The sequence below is a fragment of the Entamoeba dispar genome, genomic scaffold (genome assembly GCF_000209125.1).
Source record: "Entamoeba dispar SAW760 scf_1105229461401 genomic scaffold, whole genome shotgun sequence".
Taxonomy (NCBI): domain Eukaryota; phylum Evosea; order Mastigamoebida; family Endamoebidae; genus Entamoeba; species Entamoeba dispar.
Window position 1 is genome coordinate 16,366 of NW_001854674.1, and position 17,488 is coordinate 33,853.

General features: G+C 26.1%; 13 protein-coding genes across 13 annotated transcripts, besides 19 other annotated features; 6 read left to right on the forward strand and 7 right to left on the reverse strand.

Moving 5' to 3' along the window:
• Positions 1 to 49: 49 nt before the first annotated feature.
• On the reverse strand, positions 50 to 1,471 carry EDI_049930 (uncharacterized protein; the record flags this gene model as incomplete). The annotated part of the gene is made up of 1 exon (XM_001738480.1): positions 50 to 1,471. The coding sequence occupies one exon, from the start codon at positions 1,469 to 1,471 to the stop codon at positions 50 to 52; it is 1,422 nt and encodes a 473-aa protein (XP_001738532.1).
• Positions 1,470 to 1,568: a sequence feature (AT_rich).
• A 68-nt stretch (positions 1,569 to 1,636) lies between these two features.
• Positions 1,637 to 3,715, forward strand: EDI_049940 (sodium/sulfate transporter, putative; the record flags this gene model as incomplete). Its single annotated transcript, XM_001738481.1, has 1 exon — positions 1,637 to 3,715. One exon carries the CDS (start codon positions 1,637 to 1,639, stop codon positions 3,713 to 3,715), a length of 2,079 nt encoding a protein of 692 aa, XP_001738533.1.
• Positions 3,716 to 3,824: 109 nt separating this feature from the next.
• Positions 3,825 to 4,877, forward strand: EDI_049950 (RNA 3'-terminal phosphate cyclase, putative; the record flags this gene model as incomplete). Its single annotated transcript, XM_001738482.1, has 1 exon — positions 3,825 to 4,877. One exon carries the CDS (start codon positions 3,825 to 3,827, stop codon positions 4,875 to 4,877), a length of 1,053 nt encoding a protein of 350 aa, XP_001738534.1.
• Positions 4,865 to 4,922: a sequence feature (AT_rich).
• Positions 4,923 to 4,946: 24 nt separating this feature from the next.
• On the reverse strand, positions 4,947 to 5,792 carry EDI_049960 (RNA-binding protein, putative; the record flags this gene model as incomplete). The annotated part of the gene is made up of 1 exon (XM_001738483.1): positions 4,947 to 5,792. The coding sequence occupies one exon, from the start codon at positions 5,790 to 5,792 to the stop codon at positions 4,947 to 4,949; it is 846 nt and encodes a 281-aa protein (XP_001738535.1).
• Positions 5,793 to 6,157: 365 nt separating this feature from the next.
• Positions 6,158 to 6,291: a sequence feature (AT_rich).
• Positions 6,292 to 6,338: 47 nt separating this feature from the next.
• On the forward strand, positions 6,339 to 7,038 carry EDI_049970 (small GTPase rabi, putative; the record flags this gene model as incomplete). The annotated part of the gene is made up of 3 exons (XM_001738484.1): positions 6,339 to 6,522; positions 6,569 to 6,838; positions 6,887 to 7,038. 3 exons carry the CDS (start codon positions 6,339 to 6,341, stop codon positions 7,036 to 7,038), a joined length of 606 nt encoding a protein of 201 aa, XP_001738536.1.
• Positions 6,528 to 6,552: a sequence feature (AT_rich).
• Positions 7,039 to 7,128: 90 nt separating the features above from the next.
• Positions 7,129 to 7,184: a sequence feature (AT_rich).
• A 57-nt stretch (positions 7,185 to 7,241) lies between these two features.
• Positions 7,242 to 7,311: a sequence feature (AT_rich).
• Positions 7,312 to 7,523: 212 nt separating this feature from the next.
• Positions 7,524 to 7,555: a sequence feature (AT_rich).
• Positions 7,556 to 7,641: 86 nt separating this feature from the next.
• EDI_049980 (thymidine kinase, cytosolic, putative) lies at positions 7,642 to 8,331 on the forward strand (the record flags this gene model as incomplete). The annotated part of the gene is made up of 1 exon (XM_001738485.1): positions 7,642 to 8,331. One exon carries the CDS (start codon positions 7,642 to 7,644, stop codon positions 8,329 to 8,331), a length of 690 nt encoding a protein of 229 aa, XP_001738537.1.
• Positions 8,314 to 8,413: a sequence feature (AT_rich).
• A 395-nt stretch (positions 8,414 to 8,808) lies between these two features.
• Positions 8,809 to 8,837: a sequence feature (AT_rich).
• Positions 8,838 to 8,867: 30 nt separating this feature from the next.
• Positions 8,868 to 8,911: a sequence feature (AT_rich).
• Positions 8,912 to 9,061: 150 nt separating this feature from the next.
• Positions 9,062 to 9,150: a sequence feature (AT_rich).
• Positions 9,151 to 9,196: 46 nt separating this feature from the next.
• On the forward strand, positions 9,197 to 10,446 carry EDI_050000 (uncharacterized protein; the record flags this gene model as incomplete). The annotated part of the gene is made up of 2 exons (XM_001738486.1): positions 9,197 to 9,364; positions 9,409 to 10,446. The coding sequence occupies 2 exons, from the start codon at positions 9,197 to 9,199 to the stop codon at positions 10,444 to 10,446; spliced, it is 1,206 nt and encodes a 401-aa protein (XP_001738538.1).
• A 2-nt stretch (positions 10,447 to 10,448) lies between these two features.
• Positions 10,449 to 10,490: a sequence feature (AT_rich).
• A 34-nt stretch (positions 10,491 to 10,524) lies between these two features.
• EDI_050010 (rab17, putative) lies at positions 10,525 to 11,264 on the reverse strand (the record flags this gene model as incomplete). The annotated part of the gene is made up of 3 exons (XM_001738487.1): positions 10,525 to 10,920; positions 10,974 to 11,204; positions 11,262 to 11,264. The coding sequence occupies 3 exons, from the start codon at positions 11,262 to 11,264 to the stop codon at positions 10,525 to 10,527; spliced, it is 630 nt and encodes a 209-aa protein (XP_001738539.1).
• Positions 11,265 to 11,374: 110 nt separating this feature from the next.
• Positions 11,375 to 11,528: a sequence feature (AT_rich).
• Positions 11,529 to 11,570: 42 nt separating this feature from the next.
• On the reverse strand, positions 11,571 to 12,470 carry EDI_050020 (uncharacterized protein; the record flags this gene model as incomplete). Its single annotated transcript, XM_001738488.1, has 1 exon — positions 11,571 to 12,470. One exon carries the CDS (start codon positions 12,468 to 12,470, stop codon positions 11,571 to 11,573), a length of 900 nt encoding a protein of 299 aa, XP_001738540.1.
• Positions 12,471 to 12,504: 34 nt separating this feature from the next.
• Positions 12,505 to 12,563: a sequence feature (AT_rich).
• A 5-nt stretch (positions 12,564 to 12,568) lies between these two features.
• Positions 12,569 to 13,213, reverse strand: EDI_050030 (uncharacterized protein; the record flags this gene model as incomplete). Its single annotated transcript, XM_001738489.1, has 1 exon — positions 12,569 to 13,213. One exon carries the CDS (start codon positions 13,211 to 13,213, stop codon positions 12,569 to 12,571), a length of 645 nt encoding a protein of 214 aa, XP_001738541.1.
• Positions 12,785 to 12,815: a sequence feature (AT_rich).
• Positions 13,214 to 13,452: 239 nt separating the features above from the next.
• Positions 13,453 to 13,578: a sequence feature (AT_rich).
• On the forward strand, positions 13,557 to 14,668 carry EDI_050040 (uncharacterized protein; the record flags this gene model as incomplete). Its single annotated transcript, XM_001738490.1, has 2 exons — positions 13,557 to 14,168; positions 14,324 to 14,668. The coding sequence occupies 2 exons, from the start codon at positions 13,557 to 13,559 to the stop codon at positions 14,666 to 14,668; spliced, it is 957 nt and encodes a 318-aa protein (XP_001738542.1).
• Positions 14,286 to 14,322: a sequence feature (AT_rich).
• Positions 14,669 to 14,827: 159 nt separating the features above from the next.
• Positions 14,828 to 15,547, reverse strand: EDI_050050 (uncharacterized protein; the record flags this gene model as incomplete). The annotated part of the gene is made up of 1 exon (XM_001738491.1): positions 14,828 to 15,547. One exon carries the CDS (start codon positions 15,545 to 15,547, stop codon positions 14,828 to 14,830), a length of 720 nt encoding a protein of 239 aa, XP_001738543.1.
• Positions 15,548 to 15,684: 137 nt separating this feature from the next.
• EDI_050060 (40S ribosomal protein S25, putative) lies at positions 15,685 to 16,098 on the reverse strand (the record flags this gene model as incomplete). The annotated part of the gene is made up of 1 exon (XM_001738492.1): positions 15,685 to 16,098. The coding sequence occupies one exon, from the start codon at positions 16,096 to 16,098 to the stop codon at positions 15,685 to 15,687; it is 414 nt and encodes a 137-aa protein (XP_001738544.1).
• A 35-nt stretch (positions 16,099 to 16,133) lies between these two features.
• Positions 16,134 to 16,305: a microsatellite.
• Positions 16,306 to 16,816: 511 nt separating this feature from the next.
• Positions 16,817 to 16,968: a repeat region.
• Positions 16,969 to 17,488: the final 520 nt, after the last annotated feature.

The following is a 17,488-nucleotide window of genomic DNA, read 5'->3' on the forward strand; positions in this document are numbered from 1 at the left end:
AACAGTTCTTTAACTTTTTTAGATATTGAGATAAATAACAAAAAATGAATTATTTTGAAAGATTGGTAAATAATTCTCTTGTTGCCAAAAGATCGTCTAAATTTGTATTAACCATTTCAAGATACTTAAGATTGTTTCTCCATAGTGTGTTTATTTTTAAAGAGAGTGTTGAGTGTAGTTTAATGATATTTGCTTCACAAGAATCAATACAAGTAAGAGCTTCTTTAGAAAGAATATTAGTAAAACTAGTGTTATCTCTAACCACATTTTTTGTCATTGGAAGAAGATAACTTTTAATCATATTAACATGAAGATTAATAATGGCACATATGGTTTGAAATGATTTAGTTAAAACAACTCGTTCAGCACTTTGTTGAAGAACATAAAAGAATAAATCAAGAGCTTCTCCAAATTCAGCAATTTTAATACGTTCTTTAATAGAATGTGTTAAAGTAACAGAAACATAAGACTCTTCTAGTAAAACAAAACTGTTCAACAATTTATCTAATTCATCATCAAGTTTTTTTATACTTTCTATTGGTTTATTTTTGACTTCATCACTTGCATTAATTTTACCTAAGAAATCATTAAAATAATCTTTATAAAATGAAATAACATTACTAATTGATGATGTTTCATCAAGAACAATTAATACATCCTGTTCTGGGTAGTCTTTCGTTCCCTTTTGAGTTTGAAGTGATGAAATTCTTCTAATAGAAGTAAAAGTAATAACTAGTGTAAGTACACAAATATTAATTTGATCATATAATTGTTGAATAATGAAATAATATTTATCTGGTTGAAACACATCAATAGCTTTAATACTGTTTTGTCTAGAAACAACTTTTAATGAAAAATCTACAAATCCTTGAATAGTTTTAGTAAAAATAGCTTCAGCTTTTATTGTATTAATATCAAGTTTAAGTAATTTTTCTTTAATTGTAGTTGATTCATTTAGAATTAATGTTGTATAATATGTAATATATTGTTTGGTTGCAAATTCTGAAGATCCTATTCTTATCATTAAATCAGTATAACGAAGAATTTGTTTCATATCTCCTTTTTCTGTTGCATTTTTAAAATTATTCATAAACTCTTCTTCAATACTTTTTTGTAACAAATTAATTTCTTCTTTCATAATACGACTACATTTGTTCCCATAACTTTTTAATTGAACAAAATGCCTGACTGTTCCATCATAGTCTTTTGTTTTAAATGATTCCTTACATTTATTAACAACATTACGTTGTTCTTTAGCAACAACTAACATTTGGAGAACTAAATTAATTCTGTCTTGTGTTCTCTCTATTCGTTTAATATCACTATTAATACCTGAAGCGTTGTTTGCTGCTTGATCAATTATTTTTCTAAAATTTTCTGTTTTTTCTTGGATAGGAGGAAGTGATGAATTGATAAGTGTCAATATCTCATTTATTTGAGATTGGATCTGCTCAATTTTATTGGTTTCCATTTAATCAATTTTTTTAGTATTTTTATTTTTTAGATTTTAGTTTTTTATTAACAACTAAATAATCATTTTTTATGAATTTTTTGCATTAAATAAAAAACTGAAGAATATATTTTAGTTCATTCCATTAATTAACAGAACTAAATATTTATATTAAAGATTTTTCTAATGAATGAACCGTTTTTATCAAAAGAAGAACGCCTTACTTCCTTTGATGGACTCATTGACATGAGTCAAACAAATGATAGTTTTATCATTGAAAATGATATTGAGATGTTTAGAAAAGAAGAAAAGGCAATGCAGTGGAGTACAATGAAAGTAATAAGACATCTTATTCATTTATTAAAAACGAAATGGTATTGTGTAGTTTTTGTTATTATGTTTATAACATTTTCGATGATTGTTTATTTTAGTGATTGGAGATATGAACAAATAGAAGGAGTTAGTTATAAGACAGTAATATGTTTAATATCATTAGGAATAATGATGACATTAATTTTAAGTGAAATGTATCATCCAGGAGTAATTATGATGTCTGTTGTTGGGTTTTTAATATCATGTAATGTTATTACACCAAGTCAAGGATTTCAAGGTTTTAGTGATCGTACATTTATTACACTTATAGTTTCATATATTCTTTCATCAGCAATAGTAAAGAATAGAAGTTTAGAATTTATAACAAGAAACATATTACCAGAAACTTATCAAACAAGAGTTTGGCCATCATTATTATTAATGGTAATTACTGTTGCTACACTATCTATTTTTATAGATAATACACCAGTAGTAATGATTGGTATTTCAATTATATTTTCATGGAAAAAAACATCAGGCATAGCAGTAAGTAAAGTTGTGTTACCAATCTCATTTGCTGCTATTCTTGGTGGAATGAATTCTATCATTGGTAATTCATCATTTCATAGAGCTAGAAAATTATTATTAGAAAAGGTTAGTGAATTAGATAAAAGAGGTATTCATCTTAATATAACTATGCCAATATTTGAAATTAGTGTAATATCATTTATTATTGTAATTCCTGCATTAATTTATATTATCTTTGCAAGCAATTTATTACCTAATAAAAAAGATTCATTATCTCACATAACAAATAAAATCTATTATTTCTCCTTTAGAGTAACTAGTGCTTCAAGATTTGTTGGAATTCCAATTGGAAAAACTGTATTAATTAAACCTCCTTGTGGTACCTTAAGAACTATCAGAAGAGGTGCAACATATGAACAAGTAACTGAAGACCTAATTATTCAAGCTGATGATATTTTATGTTATACTGCTCCATCAAAAATATTAGATGATGTATTAACATATAATGGTATTGTTCCAGAAGATCCAACAATTACCGATTTATCAAATACTAAAGTGTACGAAGTTGCATTAAATCCAAGTGATCCATTAATAGGACAAAAAGTAGACACATTGTTTGAAAGAAAAGTTAGTGTTCTTGGAGTAAGTATTGATGAAGATAAATGGGAAGAAGAGTTAAAAACGATTGATATTTTATCAGCTACATCAACATATATTTTATTAACAAAAGGAGAAAAAGAGTTAAGAGGAGATTCATTTCATATTGTTACTGATATTGGTATTCAATTACCTGCCCCAACGAATGTATTTAAGATTATTATCCCATTGTTATGTCTTCTTGTTCCATGTATTCTTGAAGCAACTAAAGTTACTACATTAGCTATATCAGGATTTGTTAGTGTATTAATATTAATTGTTACTGGGTGTATGACAGTTAAAGATGTATATAATTCTATTGATGTTCAAGTTTTGTGTGTAGTTGGAGCATCTTATGGTATTAGTGCTGCAATAGATAAAAGTGGAATTGGTAATTTGTTAGCTTTGTCAACTACTAAATGGTTCTATCCATGTGGTAAATTTGGTATTTTATTAGGTATTTTCTTACCAACATTAATTCTTGCTCAACCATTAGCTAATACTATGATTGTTGATATTATGTTCCCTGTTGTATGGAATTTGTATTATGGTATTAATGATTCATCTCCACATGGCGCAATTATTGGAATAAAATCAGGAATGTATACCATGATGATTGCATCTTCTAGTTGTTTCTTAATGGCAATAGGTTATCCAACACATTTTATTGCTAATCGTCATGCCAATTATACAATGAGAGAGTTTTGTGTTTATGGATTGCCTGTGTTTATCTGGGTGACATTGTGTGGAGCATTATTGCCATATTTATTCTTTGAAGCAAGAAAATAATTTAACTTATTAAAAACTATTCTTTTATAGTTTTTTTCTTAGATTTATTCTCATTTATTCAAGACTCAAAATATCTTGAGATATAACTTGAAATATTTAATCATTAATAATGGAAATTGATGGTGGTCAACTCGAAGGTGGTGGTCAAATAATAAGAACTTGTTGTTCTATTGCATCAATTAAACATTTTGATATAAAAATTCATTCAATTAGAAAGAATAGACCAAAACCAGGACTTGCTGAGCAACATATTGTTTGTATTAAATCAATTGGAGAGATTTTTGGAATTCCATTAGAAAATGTTCGTTTAAAACAGTTAGAATTATTATTTGAAGGGAGTAAAGGTAAAGAAATGAAAGAACCAATTTGTAAAACATTCAAAATGAAAGGTGCAGGTAGTTGTTGTTTAGTATTACAATCTCTTCTTCCTATATTAATTAGCATAGAAGGAAGTCACCAAGTATCAATACATGGAGGAACACATGCATTATGGGCACCAACTCCTGAATTTTACAATGACATATTATCACCAGTACTTAAACTAATGGGAATAACACTTAATGTTCAACTCAAAAAGTATGGGTTTTTCCCAAAAGGGGGAGGACAAATTGATTGTTTAGTTCAATCACCTTCATCTATTCAACCAATTAAATTAATTGAACGTGGAAATGGAATTAAAATAAGTGGACAAATTGTTGGTGGAAAAGGAGATGAAGAAGAAATAATTTCAATACTTCAGTTTATTAAAAAGGAGTGTAGAAAGAATATTAGAATAAATGGAGAGCCATTAGTATGTGAAGTAGAAGGAAGGTGTCATTCAAATGGGAAAACCAAATACGTTGAATTATATGTTGAATTTGAGTATTGTAGAATATCATCATGTTGTGTTCAAGAAAATAATGAAACATTTAAAAATCTTGTAATTAGAACATTAAATAAGTTATATGAAGAATTTGAACATGGTGGGTGTTGTGATGAATTTCTTCAAGACCAATTATTAATTCCAATGGCATTAGCAAATGGTCATTCGATGATATCATGTGGTAAAATATCGTTACATTCTGAAACTATGTTTGTTTTATTAAAACAACTTCTAGGAGTTACATTTAATGTAATATCACAAGGAAGTTATAATATTATTGAATGTTCTTTATTAAAATAATAAATTAAAGACCAAATATATTAAATAATAAAAACAAATTATAATGAAATGATTATTTGCGTAAAATCTTTAGTAAAGAATTGATTCAATACAAAGTGGAAGATTTATTTTTTCTTCTTTTTGACGTAAACTAGCAAAAATAGGTAATTCTTCTCCATCACTTTCCCAAAGAGCTGGAGTACCATAATGGTTAGCTAAAATATTCCAATCAATAGAACAACTTATAATATTATCAGATTCATTCTCTTCTTTTTGTGTTAATAAACAATCATCACATGAATCATATTCATCTTGACTAATAGATTCATCACTTGAACAATACTCTAAACCAGGTGATGATGGTGAAGAAATTGTACCAAAGAATTGTGCAAATCTTTTCATTGTTGCTTTTTGTCTTCTATTTCTTTTACTTGTTTGAGCTTCAGAAAATTCAATAACAATTCTTTTACCATTCCATTCTTTTCCATTTTCAGTGTTTTTAGCTTTTGAAGCATCACTTTCATTTTCAAATTTAACAAATGCATATGTTTGTTCTCCTCTTGGAATAGTGATTTTTTGAACTAAACCATAAGGCTCCATTTTATTTTTAATAAAAGATTCATCACATTTACTCATACCAGTAATATAAAGAGTTGTTTTATCTAAATCACTTTCTTTTATTTGTGATGATTTAGCCCATTCCACAATAACTTTGTTATTGTCAACAAAAATTCCTTTCTTTTCTTTTGCATCACAAACACATCTAATAGCATCTTCTACTCGTTTAAATTTAACAAAACCACATGCCTTTTTTTTTTCTCCATCACTCAATAAAGTAACTTCTGTTATTTCTCCATAATATCCACAAAGATATCTTAATCCTTTTTCCCTTCTATTTCCTATACGTGCTACAAAGACGGTTGTTGAACTATTCATCTCTTAGAATCAATTTTTAACTATTTGAACTAAGATGAAACCATCATTTCTTTAAATATCACAGGGTTCGTTTAAAGGGTTCTTTTTTGGATTTTTTTAAAAATATAGAATTGGATTTCTTCTTTCTATGAATAAAGGGTTGAAATACTGAACTCAAAGTTATTGTATCGACTTTTTTCTTGAATTATTTCGGTGATTCCAATCATACAGAAGGGTTTCCTTTTCGTGGAATTTTCTTAATATAAACTAGAAAAGTATTCAACTAAATTTAAATTTGCACGTCAATGTAAAAATAAACCTCCATTTCTTTTTTCTTCTTTATATTTCGATTAAGTATCACTTTTCATTTTTCATTTCTCAAACTCTTAAAATAAAATTTCAATTTAAAAATAATTACAATTTTTAAAATAGAACTATAAATATATCTTTATAATTAGTTCTATATATTTTTTTCTTATTTTTTAAATTTAATCCAATTATTTTTATTAGAAAAAAAAAAGATATAGAAGTAACTCAATATTCTGTAAACAAAAAATCTTAATTAAAATGAGTACTCGTGGAATTAAAGTTGTTCTTGTAGGTGATTCATTCACTGGTAAAACATCTCTGATTCAAAGGTTAGTTACAGATGATTATTTGGATACTCATTTATCAACTGTTGTTTCTTCTTGTTTTCAAAAAACAATACATTTAAGTGATAGAGATATGAACATCAATATTTGGGATACTGGTTTGTTTTTTTTTTATTTTAATTAAAATTGAATACTTATTGATAGCTGGTCAAGAACGATTTAGATCATTGGCATCAAATTTCTTTCGTGACGCACAAGGTATTATCATTTGTTATGATGTTACCTCTCCAAAAAGTTTAACAAGTATTCCTATGTGGATTAATGAAAAAGAAAACAAGGCAGAAGACAATGTTATCTGGATGTTAGTTGGTTGTAAATCTGATCAACAAATAAACGTTGACGAAACAAAAGTTAAAGAAATTATTGATAGGTATGGAGTTCTTCATATGACATGTTCAGCAAAAACAGGAACTAGTTTGTTTTCATTTTATTTTTATTAGTCTCACAAAGTTTATGCTTTAGATGTCAATGAAGTTTTTGTTACTCTTTGCGAAAGAATTAATGAAATATTACAAGACCCTATTAATGACATTGATGACGAACCAGATCTGATTAATGTCAATCAAAATTCTTCAACAACGAATAGTCAAAAAGATTCAAAATGTAATTGTTGATATCTTTTGTTTAATTTAAATACTTTTTGAATAAGATGAACTATATTTTCTTCTTGTTTAATTTATGAATACTTTTTTTCCAAAAAGATGATATAATATGTAAAATTTTTTGTTTTCTTTATTATGTGAATTATTTATATTTTATTCTTCTAGAAGACATTTTTTTTCTTTAAAAAAATTGCGAATGAAAAATAGTTTTTGAGTTATTTTTATTATAATCATTTTTATATCTAATATTATACAAAACCTTACATAATATATTAATAATATAAACAATCAACTTCTTTGTTTTTTTTTTCTTAAAAAAAATATTTCTTTTTTTGACTATTCTTAACAAAACAAAACAGCCACAAGTTAACGATGTTTATTTTTTCTTACTTCATGTTTATAATGTTACAAACTTCTTAATAAAGATATGTTATATAAAACATTTGAATACAAATAAGCATCATAACACTTTGTCAATTGAATGAGATAAAAAAGGGTTAAAAAAATACAAAAAAAAAATTTAATAAATCGGGAATATTACCGTAATTAAAAATAGAAAAAAAGAAAAATTAAACATAAAAGGAATGATAGAACTAAACAAAGAAGGAAGCAATCATGAATGAAAGTACAAGTGTCTCTACTGCCCCTGTTACACCACAAAACGAATTAGAAAAAACATATGATGGTTCTATTCAATTAATTATTGGTCCTATGTTTAGTGGTAAAACAACTGAGTTAATAAGGCTTATTAGAAGATTTAAATATTCTAAAAAAACTACTGTTGTTATTAAATACTCTAAAGATACTAGGTATGGCTCAGAAGATGAAACAATGTCTCATGATAAAGAGTCATGGAAAGCTATCCCAGCTATGAGATTAATGCCATTACTTGAAACTGCTCTTGGTTATGAAGTTATTGGTATTGATGAAGGTCAATTCTTCCCTGATTTAATAGAGTTTTCAGAAACGTGTGCAAGTTATGGAAGGTCAGTAATCATAGCAGCATTAGATGGTACATTCCAAAGAAAGCCGTTTGGACAAATTACTAATCTTATTCCATTGTGTGAAAATGTAAAAAAGTTAAGTGCCATTTGTGTTAATTGTGGTAAAAAGGCAGCTTTTTCATTAAGAATTAGTACAGAAGAATCGATTGAAGTTATTGGAGGAGCAGATAAATATTGTGCTGTATGTAGAAAGTGTTTCTTTAAAGATGCTGCTATGTTAAAAACACAAAAAAGTGCTGATTTTGCTTCTCAAATGAATAAACAAGAAGAGTCAAGAAAAAAGAATAATTCTTTTTTTTAATAAAAAGGAATTTAATATAAATTTCTATCATATTTAGTCAATTGAATTTTTTTTAAAACATATTTTTTTTTATATATTTTTTCAAAGTAAATGAGAGAAGCTAATTAAATAATACTTATTTAATTCTTCTCCTTTTGGTTTTGTTAAAGAAGAAGTATTTGAAATTGACTTTTGTTTTGAATTTCATATTTTACAAATAACAAATAATATAATAAATGTTGAAGAAGTAACTAACGAAAAAAGCTTGTTGTAAAGTCTAAATATTTGTGTCATAAAAGTTGTTAAAAAACTTACGTATAATAAACCATATTGCACATACAACTCTATCCTCCATTTTTATGTTATTGACTCTAATTGATGAATAACTCCAAAACTTGATATTAAAATTGTTGATAATCCACATACAAGAAGTGATATTGCAAATAATAAAACAACTAATGTTGGATTAGTTTTTAGTTCATCCGTTTTAAATCACTCTAATTTATTAAAAACAAAATTTAATAATTCAGTTAAAGTAGTTACTACAATAACGTTGGTATTTTATTAAATTTTATTAGTTAATAACTAAAATCAAATAAATGCTATCAACAACAACCAGACCATAAACAAATTTCTTAATCCAACCTGTATACCTTTTTTTGATTTCCATTGTATTGTGTATATAGTTCAAAGTTGTTTGTTATTTCTTTTTGTTTGTTCTTAAGTATCAGTTTGATTCTTTGACTAATTGTTATTTAATATTAATTTAATAATGTTATTTATAACATTATTAAATATAATCTTAAATTATTATTGTTATATAAAACTAAATTAATTTTTGTTATTAGTAATAGAACTAAAACTAAGTATAATCATAACTGTGAAGATGGAAGGTGAATTTTTAAATAATAAAAGCTCCAGTGTTGTAAAGAAAGAAAATGTAGTAAACTATTTTTTCTTTGAAAATGGAATTGCTCTTTCAATTGAACCAAAAGAGTATTGGGCACCATTTGTAGATGGAATAAAAAAAGAACTAAAAACAAATTATATCATTGTTTGTTTAACGTTAAAAAGATAATAAGGTAATAACACCAATAGAAGTACTGTAGTTGCAATTCATTAAAATCAAAAACAAGTGATGGTATAGAAGTTGGAGCGTTGAGATTGGCAAATGAAATTTGTAATGACCTTAAAGATACTAAAAGTAAAAGAGGAGATGAGAAATATAAAATTCATTTTATTGGACATTCACTTGGTGGAGTATATTTCCGGTTAGCAATTCCTATATTATTTAATCGTAATATATTTAATAATCCAAATTATATCCCATTCAGTTTTATTACTTTAGAATCACCTCATGCTGGTGTTAAGAAATCACAAACAGGATTTAAACCTTTCTTTGGAAATGTTTTTGAAGGAGAAACACTTAATGAATTAGAGCTAAATGATCGTCCTTTTCCACCATATGATCCATTATGTTTAGATGAATATCCTTTATTGTTAAGAATGGTTGAAGATGATGTTATTGCTCCATTAAAAAAGTTTAAGCATCTCACTTTAGTCCAAAACATTAGAGCATCACCACAAGTACCCTATGTATCTTCTGCACTTGATCGGGCAATTCCTTATGACAGAGACTTTTTACAAGATCAATTCCTATTAGATGGATTTGATTTCTTAAGAGGATACAACGATATCGTTGATGGTTGTACTAAACATTACCAATTACAAAATGAACATGGAGATATATTTGAAGAAAGGGTAGACGGTTGTATTATTCATGACCGTATAATTAAACAACTTAACACATTAAATTGGAGACGATTAAATGTTCATTTTAGAACAAAATCAAATGATGCTCATATATTCATTATGGGCCAAATGAATAGAAAAAAATTATTTAAAAATTGGGGAAATGAAGATGTTGAGCGATACCTGGATGTAATAGCAAAGATTATCAAAAGAGATATCGACATTGAAAATAACACTGCAGAAATAAATCCTTCTCTTATTGAAGAAGTTAATGAACCAATAAAATCGGATGACCAACCTTTTAAAGAAGAGAAATTGATTGATATTCCTCAGTCAACTCAAATTACTCAACAAATTGACAAAGATCAAACTCAATTACTTTAGACAAAAATTTATTTCTTTTTATAAACTTGTATTAAATTAATTTAGAAACCTACTTTTCTAATGCAAAAATGTCATAAATTAGCAACATCCACCTTCTTTTTGGGTTTGTTGACCTTGTTTGGAAATATCAACATTATTAGCATCAGGTTTTGGGTTGACAAGATCAGAGAATTGTTTAAATATCAATCGTGTAATTTTTGCCATTGCTTCTTCAACTGCAAGTCCACTTTTAGCTGATGTCAAAATACCATCTGAGTACTTTTGTTCTGCTACTTTAGCCATTAAATCTTCTTGTGCCTTATTTAATTCTTCTTCACTTAAACAATCAGCTTTATTTCCAACCAATAATGCTGGAATTGACTGTTCATTAAACTTAACTTTATTCTCAAGGTCTTCCTTCCATCTATCAGTAGCTGCAAATGTGTCTGGATTAGTGAGGTCATACATAATAATAGCACCATGTGCTCCATTATACTATTTTGGTTATTATTTCTTCTTAACTTTTATTTGAAAACACTTTAACAAACATAAACACGAGTCATAGCAATATATTTTTCCTGACCTGCAATATCCCATAATCTAAGTTCAACATCACGTTCATCAACTGTTGTAAATTTAACAGCAAAATCAACACCAATAGTTGCACGGTATAATTGGTCAAATACACCATGACAATACTTTCTAATAGTTGATGTCTTACCTACACTTGGTTCTCCAATAACAATAATTTTTAATTGTAATGCTTCCTTGGACTCTTCCTAGTTTTGTTAATACTTTTAAATTAAAGACAAATAAGCGTATCACAGCTCACAAACCATTATTTGTATGATTTAGTTCCATTTGTTCGTTCAGTTGTTCTCAACTTTTCTCATGGATTATAGAATTTTCTTTTTTATTCCATCCTGAATGAGCTAACTTTGTAACTTGCAATTTTTTCTTTATTTCTATTAATAATAATATTTATATTATAAATTATAGCTTTTATTTTTTTTAAGAAAGAAGAAATAAATTTTCTTTTGTTTTCTTTTTGTAAAAAAAAAAAATAAAAATATATTTATTTTATAAGAAAAAAAAAATAAAATGAAAAGTTACAAAAAATGAAATTTGGAGTTGACTATCAATAATTAATGAGTTAACTGTATAATTGAAAGATGATACAATGGATTAGAATAAGGAACAACACGACGAGCTAATGGGATAGCATTTTTGTAGGTTAAATTTATATTTGAATTTGAAAATACTTTACCATCAGAAGTAACCCAAAATGCACCAGGAATAGTGATTACTAAATCTGAATTAGAGATAGGATGAATGACTAATGACTTTTTTAGATTAACTGGATGATATAAAGTAGGTTTTGTAGAGAAGTTTTGAATAACAAATATGAAATGGTTTTGGTCTGAGTCTATCTCAGCACGAGTAGAACTATTTCTACATGGAACAGTCTTTGAATAATAACTTCCAAATAATTCTCCAGAAAATAACCGTACAATAATAAAAAAGTTATTTTTTCCAGAAACAACAGAATAAATGTCTCTTGAAGAAAGTTGGAGATAATTTGAATCATATAATACTGTGTATCCATTAGTCACTTGTTCTGTTCCATTTTTAATAGATGAAAACCATTTTTTAATCATTAAACAATATTCTGAAGTAAGTGTTAATTGTGGAGAATAAGACATCATATCAAAAGAATTCAATGGAGATTCTAAATGGGTTGAAGGAGTTCTAAATGGAGATGGAGAGTTTTGTTGTTTTGAGTTGTTAGAAATTTTTTTTATTCTTGGACTTGGAGAAAGTACTTTTTTTGAGTCAACAGATTTAATAAAATCTTCAGACAAAATATCACAACTATTTGAAAGTGAGGTGTGTGGAGAATTAAGAACGTCTGATGGTTGAAGGTCATCTTTTAGAGAGAATCTATTTTTCTTTGAAGATTTAATTTTATGAAAAGGTCTCTTTTCAAATTTGCATCTATCAGAAAGACTTCCTCTCTTTGTTGTTTTTGTTTCTTCATTCCCCATAAAGATAAAATAACTTTAGAAGATTCAAATTACGTAATATTTTTGTTTTTTTTTCTTTCATTAAAAAAAATCATAAAAACTTTAAAATTAATACTCATTTAATATGGTCTTTTGTGAGTAAAAAAGTACACAACAACTATTACTACTAAACCTGGAACAAAGAAACACAGCCAAGGATTAGATCCAATTTTTATTTGTGATTTTTTAATTTTTAGTTGATCATTTGATTTTATATTAGTTTTTATATTTTCAGTTCTACAACTTTTACATTCACAAATACCACCAACACTAATTTCATTTTCAGGATTACATCCAAATTTTTTTGTTTTTAAATTATTAAATTTACAATTAACGATATTTTCAGTAAATCCTTGATATGGTTTTAAACAATGAGAGTCTTCAAAAGCTTTAATATTATAAATTTTACTTCCTTTTCCTTTTCTTTTAGATGAAATATAAATAACATTTTTTTTAGTTTTACAAGGTTTTTTAATTGATATTGGAGTACATTTATTTTCAGAAACATAACCACACGCTATTTTATATGTTGTATTAAAAATACAATTTGTGTCTAATATCTCATTATTTTCACATGAAACTGGAACACAAACTTCTATCACTTTTGGTTTGACAGTATTTTCATCTTTAACTGTTGTAACTCTTTTAGTGCTTTTTTTTGTTTGATACCCTATTGGACTTCTTTGTAAATAAGCACCTGCTTTACGTGCAGTTTTAAATCTCATTCTTTTTATTGCAACTGAGTCATTTACAAGAAGTAATAAAATAAGGATGGAAAAGAATTTCATTTCTTGTAAATTATCTTTTTTCAGTTCTTTTCTTTTATCTATATTTTTAAGATGATTTGGAATAACACAATTTTATAAAAAATAACCAATCCCTTTTTTTTTAAAATGTTTATTTGTTGAATCACGAAGATTTATTTCTTTTACAAAATCAAAAAGAAATAATCAATGACAAAATCATTAATATATTTTCTATTTCAAGATTTTATTGTAATAAAAAAAACTAAAAATAAATTTTTTTAATAATAAAAGCAATAAAAATTTTGATTTTTTTTGTATTTTTATGAAAAAAAATCAAAATTTTAGATTTGAGAAAAAAAACAGAACAAAATTAAAAATCAAGATCTTTTCATTACAAATAATGGAGTTTGTAACACATTGCGAAAATTCTGAAAGCTCTACCACTTCGTCTATCATCCCTGAAATGGAAACTTCATCTCAAATTGTTGAACTTGCTCTTTCTGTAGAACGAGCTGATACTGCAGCATTACTTGGAGCTGATGAAAGTAATATTGATACATTAGAAAAAAAAAGGTTAGAAGAAATTAGACAACAACAAATTAGTCAAGCTAAACTCATGGCTGAGAGAAGGCAAAAGAAAGCTGCTATGGGTATGGAAGAACGTCAAAATTGGGAACAAGAAATTGAGAGATATCGTATAGAAAATGAGGAAGTTGAAGAAAGACAAAGAAGGCTTGATATAGATGAAACAATGGAAGAGTTTTATCCTAAATTATGTGAGTGGGTTGGACTTAGTAATTATGAAGTGTTATATAATAGTTTAGAAGATGGAACAAATGCATCAGATCTTAATAAAAAAATATGTGGAGAAAAGAACGTTATGTTTATTATAATCACGAAAACAGGATATGCGTTTGGATGTTTTTGTCATAAAGTTTGTTAATTTTGATTAATTTTGATTTTATTTCTATCTAAGGGGTAATCAAAATTGATAGTCATTTATATCTTATAAATGATACTTTTTCGTTTTCTTTTATTCACCTTATCCCTCATTTTTTATTATTTAACAAAATTTATATTTATTTATAGAAAATTCCTTATCCAAAGAAATCTTATATTTATTCAATGTACGATAAAAAATACTTCACTTTTTCTTTAAGAAATCCTTCTTGTTCAGAACCAATATATTTTAAACAAAAACATAAAGGAAAATCTATTTGTATTTGGCCAAATGACGAAAAAAATTTTATTTTTACAACAAAACGATTTATTAAAATTAAAAATCCTAATGGTCCTCATGGTACACGATCATTCTTTCATGGCAAATTTTCATTAAAGTATAAAAGTAAAGATCATCAAAAAAGAGAACATACATTCTTTACACAAACAACTGCCTTTGATGTACATCGTTTAGTTGTTTTACATTGGTTTTAACATAGTATATGTACTTATTGTATTATCATACAACTATATTAAATATATTTGTCTTCTTTTTTAGTTTATTTCAACATGGTATTTCTTATACTAACTAACAGAAAATAAAATTACTAATTAAACTTAATTACACTCAAAAAAAGATAAAACTTCCTTTTTTTAATAAGAATCTAATATGAACATTCTTTTTAATGCAAAATCAGTGTCATCACCAAGAAGTAGTGTATCTAATGCATTCTTAAAATTTACTTTAAAATTTGGATTTACTTCTGATACAACTTCATTTAATGGAAACATAATTGAAAATGCACCGTCTACATTTATGACACATTGCTTATCAGCTTTAAATGATATGGAAAAATGGCATAAATCGCCAAATGATCTTAACTTACCAAATTTAGTTGGTTTAAGTAACTTTGGACTTCTTAAAGAAAATACAAATGTATCAAAATCTTCAGCAAATCCATATTCATTGATATAAATTGGAGCTTCAAGATAACAACCAAATAATGCATTTTTAGTTGTTTCAAATAATAAAACAAGATTTTTTCTTCCAACGACTGTAAACTGAATATATTCTTGTAAAAAAGGTTGTTGATCAGTATCATACAATATTCTAAATTCATGTTGTCCTGTCCATTCTTTAAGATAAAACAATTCATTTAATTGTAATGTGTTTTCAAAAGAATTTGATAAATTAGATTCTTTTAAATTAATATCCTTATTTTCTTTTTTAATATCTTTTCCATATATGGTATTTGATATTTGTATTAAAATATTATACACACTCTTTGCGAATGACTCAATTATTTCATTCCCGTTCATTTGATCAATAGCTTTTTTCATTTCTTTTAATGTATCTTTAATAACTTCCATCATTCTATGTTTTTGAAGTTCCTCTCTCTTATATTATATGAAAGAAGACTACTTTTTTTTAACTAAACTATTTATTTAATTTCTATTCAAAAAAAGAAACTAAAATTATAACAAGGATCGCTTCTTTTAATTAACACCTCTTAAGCCTTAGCTTGTTTCTTTGAACCCTTAGCTGGTTTCTTTTCAGCTTCAGTTGGGGCAGCAGTAGCGTGTTTAGCTGATCTAGTATAGATCCAAATGTGATTATCAACTTTGACTGGAACGATCAATTCTTTCTTTTCAAGATCTTTAAGAAGAATTTTAGCAAGGGAACATGTGATTTTCATTCTATCAGCAACAACAGCTGGTGTAATAACTTTCATTGATGGAACTTCCTTAGTACATTTGTCAAGAGTAGCTTTATCAAATAAAACAGCGTTGTTTAACTTTTCCTTAACTTTAGTCTTTGACCATGACTTCTTTGGAGCTTTTCCTCCTGATGATTTTTTTGGTTTAGTTAAAGCACCTTTCTTTCCTGCAGCAGCTCCTTTTCCTTTAGCGTCCTTGGGTGGCATGAATCTGACAATTCATTTTCTTGTTCAGATTGCTTTTTATATTTCTCTTATTATTTTCTTTCTATTTCTTACTTCCTCAAACCCTTATTATTCAATTATAGATTTATTATAGTTTTTTTAATAGTATTTATAGTTTATTTATTTTTTTAATATTCTCTAATATTATTTATAATTTCTTTTTTTTTTTTGATTAAAACTTTGATTTTTTCAATTAGAACTTAAAATTAAATTACTGTTTTATAAGTACAATACTAATATATTTTTTTAGATTAGTCCTGAGATAACAGTATATTTTTTTGGTTCTTTTTAAATTAAATTATTTTGTTCATATATCAGTTATAATACCCAACGATAAATACAGTAATTTGATTATTTCATTAGTCATTTTTAATAATAGTAATTTATTTGTTTCTTAGTGCTTTTCTATTGTTTCTTATCAATGGTATAACTTTCTTTGAGTTTAAAATCTTGTTATTTTTCTTCTATTTATTTATTGTTTGTGAGAATAGGCACATTATTGAATAGGGGAAATGAGTGAGCAACATTAATTTCTTATAATAAAGAAAATTATATCGAGGTATTTGTTTGGTTATTTTTTCTTTTTGTATTAAACTACAATATAGTCTTGTGCCTATCAAAGAGTTGGTAGTGAATTAGTCATTTAGAATAAGTAAAGGTTAATTGTTTTTATTAGATTTATTGTTTAAGAAATTTAAGAAAGACTGGCAACACATTAGAAGAGGAACCTTCTAATGCGAGTATGTTAGAAGTGAACTCTATTGTAGAAATAGAGCATATTGAAGAAACTGAAACAATCACTTCTCAATATCATAAATCCAATTGTGGATATATCTATTATTTGATATTTTTTTGTTTAAGAAATTTAAGAAAGACTAAAAAAGTTGTTGGATAAATGATTTTTTTGAATTTAGAAAATAATTTTTCGAATATACTTTTAAGTAAAAAAGAATGTTATAATTTTATAGGACTTAATTTACGCTATTCTTGATTGTTTTTTTATTAATGCCTTTAACAGAGACTATACTTAATTCTAGATTTGTTTTTAAAGAAATAACTTTAACAGAATAGGAGGTATGTCTTAAAAATTAAAAATTTTCTTCAATTATTGATAAACAAGATCTTTTGAAAAGGTCTTGGATTTATTTCTCTTCTACAATCTTAATTTTATCTCAATTATTTAAATCAAATATTTAACATATCATTATTTCATATTATAAACAAAGTATCAGCAATCCAGTGATTGTGTTAATTTTGTTATAATAATAATAACGATTTATTATACTTATTTGAATATTCTTCTTTAGATTACTTTGAATATTATTCTTGATATTATCATATTTAAGTTATTTCTTATAATTTATTACACATA